Source organism: Anomaloglossus baeobatrachus, chromosome 2 (assembly GCF_048569485.1).
Source record: "Anomaloglossus baeobatrachus isolate aAnoBae1 chromosome 2, aAnoBae1.hap1, whole genome shotgun sequence".
NCBI lineage: Eukaryota > Metazoa > Chordata > Amphibia > Anura > Aromobatidae > Anomaloglossus > Anomaloglossus baeobatrachus.
In genome coordinates this window covers 121576407-121592550 of record NC_134354.1, presented here as the reverse complement: position 1 = coordinate 121592550, position 16144 = coordinate 121576407, and the positions used below count along the sequence as shown (strand labels likewise).

The window sequence follows — 16144 nt, the reverse complement described above, 5'->3', positions numbered from 1 at the left end:
ATTTAAATGACGTTCAATGCCTTGATCACATTATAACAAGTAAATAAAGTGTTTTTATGTGTAAATTGAATGTTTAGCGCAGTAGTGAATAATATAAACTACAGTCAGGGCCAGAAATATTTGGACAGTGACACAAGTTTTGTTATTTTAGCTGTTTACAAAAACATGTTCAGAAATACAATTATATATATAATATGGGCTGAAAGTGCACACTCCCAGCTGCAATATGAGAGTTTTCACATCCAAATCGGAGAAAGGGTTTAGGAATCATAGCTCTGTAATGCATAGCCTCCTCTTTTTCAAGGGACCAAAAGTAATTGGACAAGGGACTCTAAGGGCTGCAATTAACTCTGAAGGCGTCTCCCTCGTTAACCTGTAATCAATGAAGTAGTTAAAAAGTCTGGGGTTGATTACAGGTGTGTGGTTTTGCATTTGGAAGCTGTTGCTGTGACCAGACAACATGCGGTCTAAGGAACTCTCAATTGAGGTGAAGCAGAACATCCTGAGGCTGAAAAAAAAGAAAAAATCCATCAGAGAGATAGCAGACATGCGTGGAGTAGCAAAATCAACAGTCGGGTACATTCTGAGAAAAAAGGAATTGACTGGTGAGCTTGGGAACTCAAAAAGGCCTGGGCGTCCACGGATGACAACAGTGGTGGATGATCGCCACATACTTTCTTTGGTGAAGAAGAACCCGTTCACAACATCAACTGAAGTCCAGAACACTCTCAGTGAAGTAGGTGTATCTGTCTCTAAGTCAACAGTAAAGAGAAGACTCCATGAAAGTAAATACAAAGGGTTCACATCTAGATGCAAACCATTCATCAATTCCAAAAATAGACAGGCCAGAGTTAAATTTGCTGAAAAACACCTCATGAAGCCAGCTCAGTTCTGGAAAAGTATTCTATGGACAGATGAGACAAAGATCAACCTGTACCAGAATGATGAGAAGAAAAAAGTTTGGAGAAGAAAGGGAACGGCACATGATCCAAGGCACACCGCATCCTCTGTAAAACATGGTGGAGGCAACGTGATGGCATGGGCATGCATGGCTTTCAATGGCACTGGGTAACTTGTGTTTATTGATGACATAACAGCAGACAAGAGTAGCCGGATTAATTCTAAAGTGTACCGGGATATACTTTCAGCCCAGATTCAGCCAAATGCCGCAAAGTTGATCGGACGTCGCTTCATAGTACAGATGGACAATGACCCCAAGCATACAGCCAAAGCGACCCAGAAGTTCATGAGTGCAAAAAAGTGGAACATTCTGCAATGGCCAAGTCAATCACCAGATCTTAACCCAATTGAGCATGCATTTCACTTGCTCAAATTCAGACTTAAGACGGAAAGACCCACAAACAAGCAAGACCTGAAGGCTGCGGCTGTAAAGGCCTGGCAAAGCATTAAGAAGGAGGAAACCCAGCGTTTGGTGATGTCCATGGGTTCCAGACTTAAGGCAGTGATTGCCTCCAAAGGATTCGCAACAAAATATTGAAAATAAAAATATTTTGTTTGGGTTTGGTTTATTTGTCCAATTACTTTTGACCTCCTAAAATGTGGAGTGTTTGTAAAGAAATGTGTACAATTCCTACAATTTCTATCAGATATTTTTGTTCAAACCTTCAAATTAAACGTTACAATCTGCACTTGAATTCTGTTGTAGAGGTTTCATTTCAAATCCAATGTGGTGGCATGCAGAGCCCAACTCGCGAAAATTGTGTCACTGTCCAAATATTTCTGGACCTAACTGTATATGTTTTTGGAACTGATTTCTTGAAAAGTTTATGGCGTCGCAAAGGTGAGGAGTAGATAGAAAAATGCATGCTGCTTACAGTGAAACATGGTGGTGACAGTGTCATAATCTAGGTCTTCATAAATGCTGTTGGTGTCATGGATCACTTTTCCAACATGACAATGATCCAAAACTACCATCCACAACATGTAGGCCACTATTGCATTTCTACAGAGCAGGATGAAATGATACAGTGGCCAGTATGTCTCCTGATCTGAGCCCAACAGAATACCTATGAGGAATTCTGAAGAGACAAGTTGTTATCACTCTACATCAAGCATTCAGGTTCTAAAAGAGGTCGTTCGTGAGGCATAAAAACCGATAGATGTTGCAACATGTCGTCACCGTGTTCTTTCAATGCCTAGAAGCCTTGGTGCTTTATTTAAAGGGAATCTGTTACCAGGTTTTTGCCACCTAATCTGAGAGCAATATAACGTAGGGGCAGAGACTCTGATTCCAGCGATGTGTCACTTACTGGGCTGCTAGTGTAGTTTTGATGAAACCACTGATTAATCAGCAGTAAATTATCATTAGAGGACTACTTGGTGTGCTGCAGGTAGTCCTGCATGTTCATGAGCTCTGTATAAGACCCGCAACACACATCCGTTTTTTTTGTACGTGTGCGGTACGTATTTGCACGTACCGGAGATACGGAGACCCATGTTATTCAATGGTAGATGGCACACACACGTAAAATCACACGGAACGTGTGTCCGTGTGGTAAGTACGTGTCTGCGCTTTTCGACAAGGACAACATGTCTGTTTTTGGCCGGCATCACGCAGGCATGGACCCGCTAAAGTCTATGGGTCCGTGTCTTCACGAACCGCACACGGAGTATGTCTGTGTTCAGCACGTTTCGTCCGTGTGCATTTTTAAACGAACAATGTTTTTTTGGGGGGTTTTTTTTGTTAAATTCAGTATACTTACCTTTTTTCATGATGTTCTCAGTCATACTTACATTGGCGCTCATTTTTTTTCTTCCCCCGGCTCATACCGCTCCCCGATCACCAGCGCGGCGAGGAACAGCTGTGCAGAGAATGCGCGGCAACAATTACTTTGAAAAAGCCGGCTGCTCATTAATCAATCTCGTATTCCCTGCTTTCCCCACCCACAGGCGCCTGTGATTGGTTGCAGTCAGACACGCTCCCCACGCTGAGTGACAGCTGTGTCACTGTACCCAATCACAGCAGCCGGTGGGCGTGTCTATACTGTGCAGTAAAATAAATAAATAATTAAAAAAAAACGGCGTGCAGTCCACCCCAATTTTAATACCAGCCAGATAAAGCCATACGGCTGAAGGCTGTTATTCTCAGGATGGGGAGCTCCACATTATGGGGAGCCCCCCAGCCTAACAATATCAGTCAGCAGCCGCCCAGAATTGCCGCATCCATTAGATGCAAAACAACATTTGAGGAGCAAGGATTGTCCACAAAAAAACAGTGATTTCCATAAGTTTTATTTCTGAATAATTCATAAAAATATGCATATCAATGTTAAAATCAATAATAATAATAATAATAATAATAATAATAATGATGCTTCAACATGAGGGACGATATATAAGCAAAAATATAAAAAAAAACTATAAAACGTGCACCAAAGTATATACAAAGCCGAACTGTTTATCAAATTTAGATTAAATAACATAAAACAATGTATTCCAAATTTTTATATATATACAGGTTAAATATCCTTATTAAAACCTTCATGCGCTTATGAAAAAATAATTACTACTTTTTTAAAAAAAATTTTTTATATATTTTTGCTTATATATCGTCCCTCATGTTGAAGCATCATTATTATTATTATTATTATTATTGATTTAAACATTGATATGCATATTTTTATGAATTATTCAGAAATAAAACTTATTGAAATCACTGTTTTTTTGTGGACAATCCTTGCTCCTCAAATGTTGTTTTGAATTTTATTAGCAGTGAATATTAATTTCAGACCTTGTTGTTAATTATCCATTAGATGCGACTGTTCTGGGACTGTACCCGGCTCTTCCCGATTTGCCCTGGTGCGTTGGCAAATCGGGGTAATAAGGAGTTAATGGCAGCAACCCATAGCTGCCACTAAATCCTAGATTAATCATGTCAGGCGTCTCCCCGAGATTCCTTCCATGTTTAATCTGTAAGTTTCAGTAAATAAACACACACCCGAAAAAATCCTTTATTAGAAATAAAAAACACAAACACATTCCCTGGTTCACCAATTTAATCAGCCCCAAAAAGCCCTCCATGTCCGGCGAATCCAGGATGGTCGCTTCCAGGTCTGCTGCATGAAGGTGACCGGAGCAGCGGCAGACACTGCCGCTCCTGACAGCTCCACGCGGCAACTGAGGTGAATAGCGCGATCAGCTGTATCCAGCGGTGGCCGCGAGTAACCTCAGTGACAGCTCAGCTGATCGCGCGGCTGTCTTCAGTTTCCGCGTGGAGCTGTCAGGAGCGGCGGTGTCTGCTGCTGCTCCGGTCACCTTCACGTACCGGAGAAACGCACTTAAAAAACGGAACACGGACCCGAAAAACGGACCGTAAGACACGTACGGTTTTTTTTGCGGAAGTGTGTTTTAGGCCTAACTGGTAGATCCTCAGCAGAGAAAACATTGATTTTATCAAAATGACAACAAACAGCTCAGTAAGTGACACATCGCTGGAATCAGGGTCTCTGTCTCTACATTATGCTGCTCTCAGATGGGCGAGCAAAGACCTGATGACAGAGTCCCTTTAAAAATCATGGAAGTCATGCAAAATACTAAATGTAGTTCTTGTTGATGTGGGGTGTATTCTTTTTTTGCATCAACAAATTTGAGTAAAACTGAAGATTCTGTAATGACAGTTATACTATTAACTTTATGTTCATGTAAAAGACTGGGGCCGGCCGTGGTAAGGTGAGGTCAAATGGAAGTTCACGTGACATCACCGGATCCCAGAGGTCACACGACGGAGAAGAGGCTGAATTGGCAACACAAAGTTTTTAGAAAAAGCCTCCCCTTTCAGTTTTACAGAGATATAGTCACTACTGCAAAGTAGTGAACCACCTCTTTAAGCTCTCTCCACCTGCAGCAAATGTTACACAACTGAGCTACCATGGCTGCTGTTAACCATATAGATGCTGATGACAGCAGCATTTAAATAGAGTAGTCACTGGTGCATGTGCATTCCAGCGCCGAACGGCTCCCCGCAATGCAACCGCAGGAAACTGTTGGGCTAACATGACATCCAAAGTCCCACTGAAATCCCTGACGGCTGACATCTTGGTACTCCTCTGAAGCCTAACGGTAGGCTGAGCTTAATAGGAGACTTTGATTTATACTGTATACTGCAATTCACTTGGATCTTGGAAATTAGGGACATACTTCTGAATTTTTTGGCATAAATTAAATAAAATGTTTTGCATTACCATTATCATACGGACCTGGAGAAAAATGTTTCAATTATTGTTTTTTTACCATATAATGAACACCATAGAAACAAACCCCAGAAAAACAACAGCAAAATTAATGGGGCGTTTCATTCCAATTTTTTCATGCCTTTTAGTAAATTATTTGGTATTCAAAACTACAACTCGTTCTCCCAAAGAAATATCTTAATTTCACTATACTTATGGAAATATAAAAAAAATGCCTCTTTAAAGAAGAGGAGGAAACAAAAGAATTTAAAGGGAAAAAAAAGAATATAAATATATAAATAAAAATAAAGGGAGCTAAAAGAGTTGCTTAGCATTAAAAAGGTGTTTTTTTTTGTTGTTTTTTTTTTGAGGGGGACGATTAAGAACCAACAGTTGCAGTGACCAGTATTATAGCTTAGCTTAGCTTCATTTATGCATTGTTTTGAACTGCAGTCCAAAATATAGACTAAGGGATTTTTTTTGACCATTTTTTTTTCTAATTCAGCAGTTCCAATTGGTCAGCCACATACAAATGTTACAACCATGAGTAATAATTGTAATGTATACATTTACATAATTAACCTTTTTTCGTTCCACAGTAAATATTATGAGAAAGAATCTTTAATGTCTGATCCAGTCTGTGGTCCTATCCTGGCTGTCCTCCTAGGTGAGCATATGAGAGTAAAATTGTAAAATAGCCATAATTCTGATGCTTAAAAGATATAAATAAGAATAAAGTAAAAATGATGAAACTCCATGTTTTGAAGGCAGTTTAATATGTTGTGTTTGATTAGAAAATGTTAATTAGATTCTACATTACTATAAAATGTATACTTAAAGGGATTGTCCACTTCTCAGACAACTCCTTCTCATTCACCATGTTTTTCACCATTAAAATAAAAAAGCGTATACCTCTAGAGATGAGCGAACCTGAAGTTTATATATCAGAAATAGAGGAAAGCCAGCACTGCCTGAGAATGGCATGCAACAAATAAAGAGTGTAAATTCACAACATCAATCCAACTGTACTAGAATACAAAATGGGACTTTTAGCAAATTGATCAATTCTTTGAGCCACCCCTGCCACATCACTGCAAATCTCAATAGGAGGGGGTCACATTCAGCCACCTCACCCTTTTCCACAGGCATTGTTAATTGGGTACCTTTTAATTGGGCCTGCTCCGCCTTCATTCATGGGTACTGGTTCTGCACTGTGAGGGCCAGTTCCGACATTGCCCTGGTGTGTGTGGCATTTGCTGCACATGCTCGGCCTGGGCTGCCTTTATTCGCGGTTGCCTTTCTTTGCAACATGGAAGCGGTTCTGAAATGTTACAGGTATATGTTTTGCTTCAATATGGTTCTGCTTTTAATGTAATTAGGAGGCCGCATGGCACAATGAAAATATAAAATATAGAGTAGGACCCCCTATTGAGATTTGCCATGACCTGGCAGGAGTGGCTCAAAAAATTGATCAATTATGTGCTAAAAATCTTATTTTGTATTATAGTACAGTTGGAATGATGTTGTGAATTTACACTATTTATTTGTTGCATGCCATTCTCAGGCAATGCTGGCTTTCCTCACACATATATATATATATATATATATATATATATATAATGTATGTACTGTGTGTGTATATACTATATTATACCAGCTGTAGTACCCGGGCGTTGACCGGGATAGTAACTATCTCTCCGAGTTTCTGTCTGTCTCTGTCTGTCTGTCTCTGTGTGTCTGTCTCTGTCTGTATCAGTTTCTATGTCTGTCTCTGTATCAGTCTCTCTGTCTGTCTCTCTCAATCTCTGTGTCTCTATCTCTGTGTCTCTCACTTTCTCTGTGTCTGTCTGTGCCTGTTTGTCTCTCTCTCTATCTGTCTGTCTGTCTTGTTCTCCGTCTATCTCCTTCCAGGGCTGTCTCTTTGCCCGTCTGTCTCTTTGCCCGTCTGTCTCTTTGCCCGTCTGTCTCTTTGCCCGTCTGTCTCTTTGCCCGTCTGTCTCTTTCCAGGGCTGTCTCTTTCCCCAGCTGTCTCTTTCCCCGGCTGTCTCTTTCCCCGGCTGTCTCTTTCTCCGGCTGTCTCTTTCTCCGGCTGTCTCTTTCTCCGTCTGTCTCTTTCCCAGGCTGTCTCTTTGCCCGGCTGTCTCTTTCCCCGTCTGTCTCTTTCCAGGGCTGTCTCTTTACCCGTCTGTCTCTGTCTCTATCTCTCTGTCTCTTTCCCCGTCTGTCTCTGTCTGTCTGTCTTTTTCTGTCTCTCTCTATCCGTCTCACCACCGACATCTTATTACCTCACACATCGGCTTCTTATGCTAAGTTTATTTTGTTCCTATAGCAACCACTGACAGTTGCTATTAATAGCCCGTATCTCCCACCTCCATTCAGATTAATGGAGGCAGGATTTTGGAGAGTAACTGTAAAGTGTGGGGTTTAATTTTCCCATCCAAACATAGTCTGTGACGTTCCCTGAGTCACATGGGGCGTCTGTGCAAAATTTCGTGATTGTAAATGCGACGGTGCGGATTCCTTTAGCGGACACACACACACACACACACACACACACACACACATACACACATACACTCAGCTTTATATATTAGATTAAAGCTGGGGTCACACTAAACGACAGCGACAACGACGTCGCTGTTACGTCACCATTTTCTGTGACGTAGCAGCGACCTTGTAAGTCGCTGTTATGATCGCTGCTTAGCTGTCAAACACAGCAGCCGAAGCAGCGATCATAACGACGGGCGTCGCTGTGCTGCAACATGTGCAGAAAGCAGGGAGCCGCGCACACTGAGCGCTGGCTCCCTGCTCTCCTAGCTACAGTACACATCGGGTTAATTACACGATGTGTACTGCAGCTACATGTGCAGAGAGCAGGAGCCGGCGCTGGCAGCGTGAGAGAGGCGGAGGCTGGTAACGAAGGTAAATATCGGGTAACCACCTTGGTTACCCGATGTTTACCTTGGTTACAGCTTACCGCAGCTGCCAGACGCCGGCTCCTGCTCCCTGCTCGCTTCATTTCGTCGCTCTCTCGCTGTCACACACAGCGATCTGTGCGTCACAGCAGGAGAGCGACGACCAAAAAATGAAGCTGGACATTCAGCAACGAGCGGCGACCTCACAGCAGGGGCCAGCTCGTTGCTGGATGTCACACACAGTGACAGCGACGGGACGTCGCTGCAACGTCACAGAAAATGGTGACGTAGCAGCGACGTCGTTGTCGTTGTCGCTGTGTGTGACACCACCTCAAGACTCATTGGATCTCTAAATGCACAGACATAGATAAGTGGACCTGTCACCAGGTCAAACGTAGAAAATGTTTGCTCTTTTTTTTATTCCCACTTTTCCCCTGAATATTTTTATTTTTTAATTCCACCATATGGTTCCAGAGGAATCATTCTTTTTATTATTGCTAAATTTTATGATCTTTACAAGAGGGTGTGGCTTAGAGGGTAGTAATATACCCCTGTCCCCCGGGGAATCCAGTAAGGCACACCCATTTGTTAAAAAACATAAAAACTTGCAGTAGATCAAAAGGGCCAAATCTTTGAAACTGTATGGCAGATTAGAAAAATAAAGTAGAATATTCAGGGGAGAAGCAGAAATAAAATGGGAGCAAAATCTGGCTACTTTTAAGCTAGTGACAGGTCCCTTTTAATGTGCCTCTACAGCCTGCATTATCTGAAGGTTACTTGGGTGTCATAAAGCACAAAGCATCCATATAAAACATATAAATGATCATTTGACATTACTGTGGCATTTTACTGCCTGCTGGAGCATCTGCCTGAAGCTGGAACATCGAGATGAAGTTATACTAATGCGATTTCCCTGCAGCACTGTAATACAGATCCCGTTTTCTTCTTCCTTTTCTTTACAGTGGGCCCTTGTGCATTAGAGTACACAAAACTAAAAACTGCAGACCACTACTGGACCGACCCCTCCGCTGATGAGCTGGTACAGAGGCACAGAATCCATGGAGCTCACACCCGCCAAGACTCCAGTCCCTGCAAGCGGCCAGCTCTTGGTGTAAGTATTTCTACTATATTATCTCTGTAAGCACGGCAGATTTCTTATTGGATATTAAAGGGTTTGTAAAGACGTGACTGTTTATAAAAGGAAGCAATTCCCATGGAAAGCTGGACTTGATTTATGCCAGGAATCTAGTACTATTTCTTGACCTTAACCTTCAGGAACCATTTTAGTAAATGATGTCTTTATTTGCAATCATCTTTATAGAGCTCTAATTATTTAAAATGTTTTTCCCATCTTCAAGATCCTATCCCAATATGTAGTAGATGTAGTAATAATAATAATAGCAAATACCTCCAATTAGAAATGTAGTATAGTTCTCCTAATTCACTATGTTGCTTATCTCATGTGCAGGGCATTGCAGGACCTTGGGTATCCATGATTACGACCATGCATGTAGTGACAGTTAGTTGTTAGTGGTCGTAACCATGGACACCTAAGGTCCTGCAATGCCCTGAATATGCAGTAAGACATATGGCTATGTCAGGAGAACTATACTACATTTCTAATTGGAGGTATTTGCTAATATTATTATTATTATTATTATTATTATTATTATTATTATTACACCTGCTACATATTGGGATAGGATCTTGGAGATGGGAATAGCCCTTTAAGTATTAAAATCTATGTCTAAGGAATTCTAAATGACTAAGTATTAGAATGTATTTCTTCATCCTTTGCTTGTGAGGCACTTTTAGGGAACATAAGAGAAGACGTTTATTAACCCCATTACGACAGCCTTACGGAGATAGACGGAGGCAGAATCAGGTACTTATTCTGATCTGCCGTTTATAAACGGCAGGCAGAAATAACTGAATAGCGCCCCCCAGCGTCAGAAAATCTCCGGGGTTTCAGCTACCGGGGGTAGCTGAGACCCTGGAGATCATGATTCGGGCCGGTTTTTCCGGTCCCCGCTCACGTGATGACCGGTATACACCGTATACCGATCATCACGTTACAGTAAATGACAGCGCCGGTAAAAAATTATTTATCTCCCATCTGGCATGATCAAACATGTCAGATGGGAGATAAATCTCCTCCCCGGTCCCCTCCCGGTCCCCCGGTGTCGCCAAAGTGCCCCCCCGACCCCCAACCCCCTCCCAAAAATCCAAGATGGCGGCGCGCACCGGCGAGCACAGCAGCGCACCGCCCGCAATGACCCTTTTTCTCTGGTTTCTGTCGCATGTGCCATAACACATGCGACAGAAACCTGCTCCCCAGGCACTGCCAGGTCACCCCCTATCTACATCCGGTGTTCCCCGGTGTCCCCCGTACCTTTTCCAGCCTTCATCCCCCCGCGATCCCTCCTTCTTCACAGCAGACGCCGGTCAGTGCGGTCACATGTGCAGAGCAGCTGAGCTCAGCTTTCTGTGTTCAGAGACGCTGGCTGCTGCTGCTCGGCACTTTGCAGCTGTGACCCAGGGAGAGTGGGTGCAGATTCTTTGCACCAACTCTCCTCAAATGGAGGGTCTGCATTCCTAGAAAATGGGGGATACGTTCCCTGAACGTGCCCCCATATTCTAGAAGGTCCAGAGTCGACGTCGGACGTCCAAAATGGATTATAGGGACCCGATATTTTTTTTTCTTTTATTTTCAATAAATTGGTGAAAGAGGGAATATTTTGGGGAGTGTAAAATTTTTTTTTTGTTAATTTTTTTTTTATTACTGTCAGTTAGTTATGTCAGGTATCTGATAGACGCCATGACATCACTAATTGCTGGGCTTGATGCCAGGTGACATCACACATCTGGTATCAACCCCATTTATTACCCCGTTTGCCACCGCACCAGGGCAACAAGATGAGTTGGGGCGAAGCGCCAGGATTGGCGCATCTAATGGATGCGCCACTTCTGAGGCGGCTGCGGCCTGCTATTTTTAGGCTGGGAAGAGTCCAATAACCATGGCTCTTCCCACCCTGAGAATACCAGACCCCAGCTGTCAGCTTCACCTTGGCTGGTGATCTAATTTGGAGGGACCCCACGTTTGTTTGTTTTTTTTAATTATTTATTTATAAATAATTAAAAAAAAAAAACAGCTTGGGGAGCCCTCCAAATTGATCACCAGACAAGGTGAAGCTGTCAGCTGTGGTTTGCAGGCTACAGCTGTCTGCTTTTCCCTAACTGGCTATCAAAAATAGGGGGGACCTCACGTCATTTATTTTAATTATTTTTTTTTTTTTTGGGCTAAATACAAGGCTAGGCACCCTTTAGTGCCACATGAAAGTCACTAAAGGGCGCCAGCTTAGAATATGCAGGGGGGTGGGACGTTATATATGTTTGACATCTATCCATTCATCCATTGTAGCATTTTAGGCTGTGCGCCCACGATCAGGGTTTGCAGCGTTTTGGGCGCAAAGTGTTTTCCCTGTGTCCATAACGCTGCATTGTGCAGTAGAAGCACAGTGGAAGGATTTTTAGAAATCCCATGCCCACTGTGCTTCTTTTCTCCGCAGCATACACTGACGTGTGGTGCAGCTTCCTGAGCCTCAGCATGTCAATTTATGCTGCGGAGACGAGAGTGTTCTCTGCAGGTAGAATAGAGCTAAAGTCCACAGCAGCCTGAACCTAAATCGTGGGCATGGGCAGCTTCGTTCTCCCGTGGACAACACTCATATCTCTGCAGGCGGCTGACACTGTGTACTATCACCGTGTCGCTGGATCACGGCCACATAGCCTAAAGCGGGATTTACATGCTACGATTTCGCTACAGTGATCTCGTTGGGGTCACGGATTTTGTGACGCACATCCGGCCGCTGTAGCGATGTCGTAGCGTGTGACTCCTAGGAGCGATTTTGGATCGTTGCAAAAACGTCCAAAATCGCTCCTCGTTGACATGGAGGTCCGCTGCCAGTTATCGCTGCTGTCGCTGGGGCGAAGTTGATCCTCGTTCCTGCGGCAGCACACATCGCTACGTGTGATGCTGCAGGAACGAGGATCATTTCCTTACCTGCCTCCGGCCACAATGCGGAAGGAAGGAGGTGGGCGGGATGTTACGTCCCGCTCATCTCCGCCCCTCCGCTTTCATTGGGCGGCCGCTTAGTGACGTCGCTGTGACGCTGAACGGACCGCCCCCTTAGAAAGGAGGCGGTTCGCCGGTCACAGCGACGTCGAAGGGCAGGTAAGTACGTGTGACAAGGGTGCGCGAATTTGTGCGCGACGGGCAGCGATATGCCCGTTGCGCACAAACGATGGGGGCTGGTCTCATACTAGCGATATCGGGCCGGATATCGCAGTATGTAAAGCCACCCTTACAGTGAGAATATTGATGCTACAGCAACATTTTTGTGAAGTACCTGTGGATTCAAAATGCTTACTATGATCATGAATAAAATCCTTGTGGGGTCCGGTTTCCAAAATGGGGTCACTTGTGGGGGGTTTCTGATGTATAGGCACCCAAGAGGCCCTGCTAATGTGACATGGTGCGTGCAATTTATTTCATCTTTTCCAAAATTCAAATGGTGCTCCTTCCATTCCAAGTCCTCCAATTTATCCAAAGAGAGGTTTTTGGCCACATGTGGGGTATCCCTGCGCTCACAAGGAATTGGATAACAACCTGTGGGGTCCACGGTTTGTTGTTGCCTCTTAAAAAAGTGAGAAATGTGATGCTAAATCAACATTTTTGTGAAAAAAATGAAAATATTCAATATGGCAACCTAAGCTTATCAAATTCTGTGAAGTATTCGTGGATTCAAAATGATCAATATACACCTAGATAAAAGCCTTGAGGTGTCTTGTTTCCAGAATGGGGTCACTTGTGGGGGACCTCCACTGTTTAGGCACCTTAGGGGCTTTCCAAATGCGACATAGCGTCCGCTAATTATTCCAGCTAATTGTTCAGTCAAATTGCACTTTTTCCCCTCCGAGCCCTGCTGTGCACCCAAACAGTTGATTTCCACCACACATAAGGTATCAGCATACTCAGGAGAAATTGCACAATACATTTTATGCTGATTTTTTTCCTTTTACTCTTGTTAACAAAAAAAAAGCTATCTGGTTGAAGTAACAATTTTGTGGTAAAAATGTATTTTTTTTATTTTCACAGCTCAACATTATAAACTTCTGTGAAGCACCTGGGGGTTCAGGGTACTCACCAAACATCTAGATAAATTCCTTGAGGGGTCTATTTTCCAGATTGGGGTCACTTTTGGGGGACCTCCACTGTCTAGGCACCTCAGGGGCTCTCCTAATGCAATATGGCGTCCGCAATTGATTCCAGCCAATTTTGCAGTCAAATGACACTCCGTCCCTTCCGAGCCCTGCCGTGTGCCCAGACAGTTGATTTCCACCACATATAAGATATCACCAAACTCAGGAGAAATTGCACAATAAATTTCATGGTGATTTTTTTCCTGTTACCCTTGTGAAAAAAAAGCTACCTAGTGAAAGTAACAATTTTGTGGTAAAATTTTATTTTTTTATTTTTATGGCTCAACGTTATAAACGTCTGTGAAGCACCTGGGGGTTCAGGGTACTCACCAAACATCTAGATAAATTCCTTGAGAGGCCTAGTTTCCAATATGGGGTCACTTGTGGTGGTTTTTTGCTGTTTACGTACCTTAGGGGTCCTCCAAATGCGACATGGTGCCCGCAATCTTTTTCAACCAAATTTCCTTTCCAAAATTCAAATATTACTCTTTTCGCTCCAAGCCCTCCCATTTGTCCAAACAAAGGTTTCAGACCACATGTGAGGTATGACCGTGCTCATAAAAAAGTGGGTAACAAACATGTGGGTCAATTACCTCTTGAAAAAGTGAGAAAATTGATGCTAAAGCAACATTTTTTTAGAAAAAAATGTCAATTTTCAATATGACAACGTAACGTTAACAAAATCTGTGAAGTACCTGTGGGTCCAAAATGCTCACTATATCCCTAGATAGAAGCCTTAAGGGGTCTAGTTTCCAAAATGGGGTCACTTGAGGGGGGTTTCTGCTGTTTAGGTACCTTAGGGGATCTGTAAATGCAACATGGTGCCCGCAATCTGTTTCAGCCAAATTTGCTTTCCAAAATTCAAATATTGCTCCTTTTGTTCCAAGCCCTCCCATTTGCCCAAACAAAGGTTTCTGACCACATGTGGGGTATCGGCACGCTCATAGGAAAGTGGGTAACAAAGTGTGAGGTCCAATTTTTGGTGTTATCTCTTGAAAAAGTAAGAAAATTAGTCCTAAAGCAACATTTTTAGGTAAAATGTTATTTTTTATTTTTTTTCATTCCACATTATTTTAGTTCCTGTGAAGCACTTGAAGGGTTAATAAACTTCTTTGATGTGACTTTGAGTACCTTGAGGGGTGCAGATTTTAGAATGGGTTCACTTTTGAGTATTTTCTGTCACCTAGGCCTTTCAAAGTCACTTCAAATGTGATGTGGTCCCTAAAAAAATGGTTTTGTAAATTTTGTTGAAAAAATGGGAAATTGCTAATTAACTTTGAACCCTTCTAACTTCCTAACCCCAAAAAATTTTGTTTAAAAAATTGCGCTGATGTAAAGTAGACAAGTGGGAAATGTTATTTATTAACTATTTTGTGTGACATAACTCTCTGGTTTATTGGTATAAAAATTAAAAGTTTGAATGTTGTGAAATTTTAAATTTTTTTGTCAAATTTCAGATTTTTTCACAAATAAAATAAAAAAATATCATCCCAAATTTACCTCTAACATGAAGTCCAATATATCACGAAAAAAGAATCTCAGAATCACCGGGATCCATTGAAGCGTTCCAGAGTTATACAGTGCCTACAAGTAGTATTCAACCCCCTGCAGATTTAACAGGTTTGATAAGATGCAAATAAGTTAGAGCCTGCAAACTTCAAACAAGAGCAGGATTTATTAACAGATGCATAAATCTTACAAACCAACAAGTTATGTTGCTCAGTTGAATACTACTTGTAGGCACTGTAGCCTTATAAAGGGACACTGGTCAAAATTACAAAAAATGGCCTGGGCATTAAGTACAAAACTGGCTTCGTCCTTAAGGAGTTAAAATATCATATTAAAGTCAGTCGATTTTGGCAGAATTGGACAACTAACTTATGTATGGGGGCACTAGATGGGTGATGTTAGGGGAGAGATTGGATCAGGCAGTTTAAATTTAAAGGGGACCTGTTACTTGGTTAAAAAAAATAATTACCTTGTAAAAATCCACGAGCTCCCCTGATTTTGTCTCTTTTTTACATTTTGCATTTTGTCACTCCATTACAAAGATATTCACATTTGTTTCTTCCAAAGCACAGTGTGTGAAATCTCTGCTTGTAGTCCAACTGAGCATTTATCCACAGTTTTCTCTGGGGGCGTACAACTTCACCCCTCCCTCCCAGATATTGCCTATCACAGCATGGCAGTTGCTCTATCAATCCAGGAAGCTGCTGAGCTGGGATTGGCAGCATCTGGGAGGGAGGGGTGATAGTGTACTCTCCCAGAGAAGACTCTGAAGAAACGCTTGGTTGGTCTGCAAGGAGAAATTTCACATACTGCGCTCCAGAAGAAACAAATGTGAAAAGGTCTGCAATGGAGTGATGCAGAGCAAAACGGAAAAGAGCGGCAGAATCAGGAAAGCTCAGGGATTTTTAAAAGTAATTCAATTTTTTTGAGCAATTAACAGTTCCTCTTTAAGTACATGATCCTTTTGTTCCAATATCAAAAGAATCTGGCAGCGGTTTCCTCTTCTCTTCCCATAAAGATCACATGGACACATGTTCGGCTGACAGCTATGGGTGTGTGGGTACCTTAATCACTGGCCTTGATATATAGTTTTGGCTTTATTGTCATGTCCAGGGCTCCAGTATACAATAATATCTGCACCTGCAACAGTTGGGGAAGCTTGCGAGACTCATAGGAAACCATTGTTTGAGGAACTCTGTATTTAAAAAATAATTTGTTTCACATATACTATCACTGTCTTTATGTTTAAATTGTATTCCCTGTTACAAT

At 42.4% G+C, this 16144-nt stretch overlaps 1 protein-coding gene across 3 annotated transcripts in view; it reads left to right on the top strand.

Annotated features, from left to right (window-relative positions):
* The window catches only part of SGSM2 (small G protein signaling modulator 2), a 511886-nt gene that overhangs the window by 370316 nt on the left and 125426 nt on the right, over window positions 1-16144 (top strand). For all 3 annotated transcript variants that reach the window (XM_075335301.1, XM_075335300.1, XM_075335299.1), the window contains exons 5-6: window positions 5789-5856; window positions 9067-9215. In XM_075335301.1, coding sequence (XP_075191416.1) covers window positions 5789-5856; window positions 9067-9215 — 217 coding nt within the window. The remainder of the gene's footprint in view (window positions 1-5788; window positions 5857-9066; window positions 9216-16144) is intronic.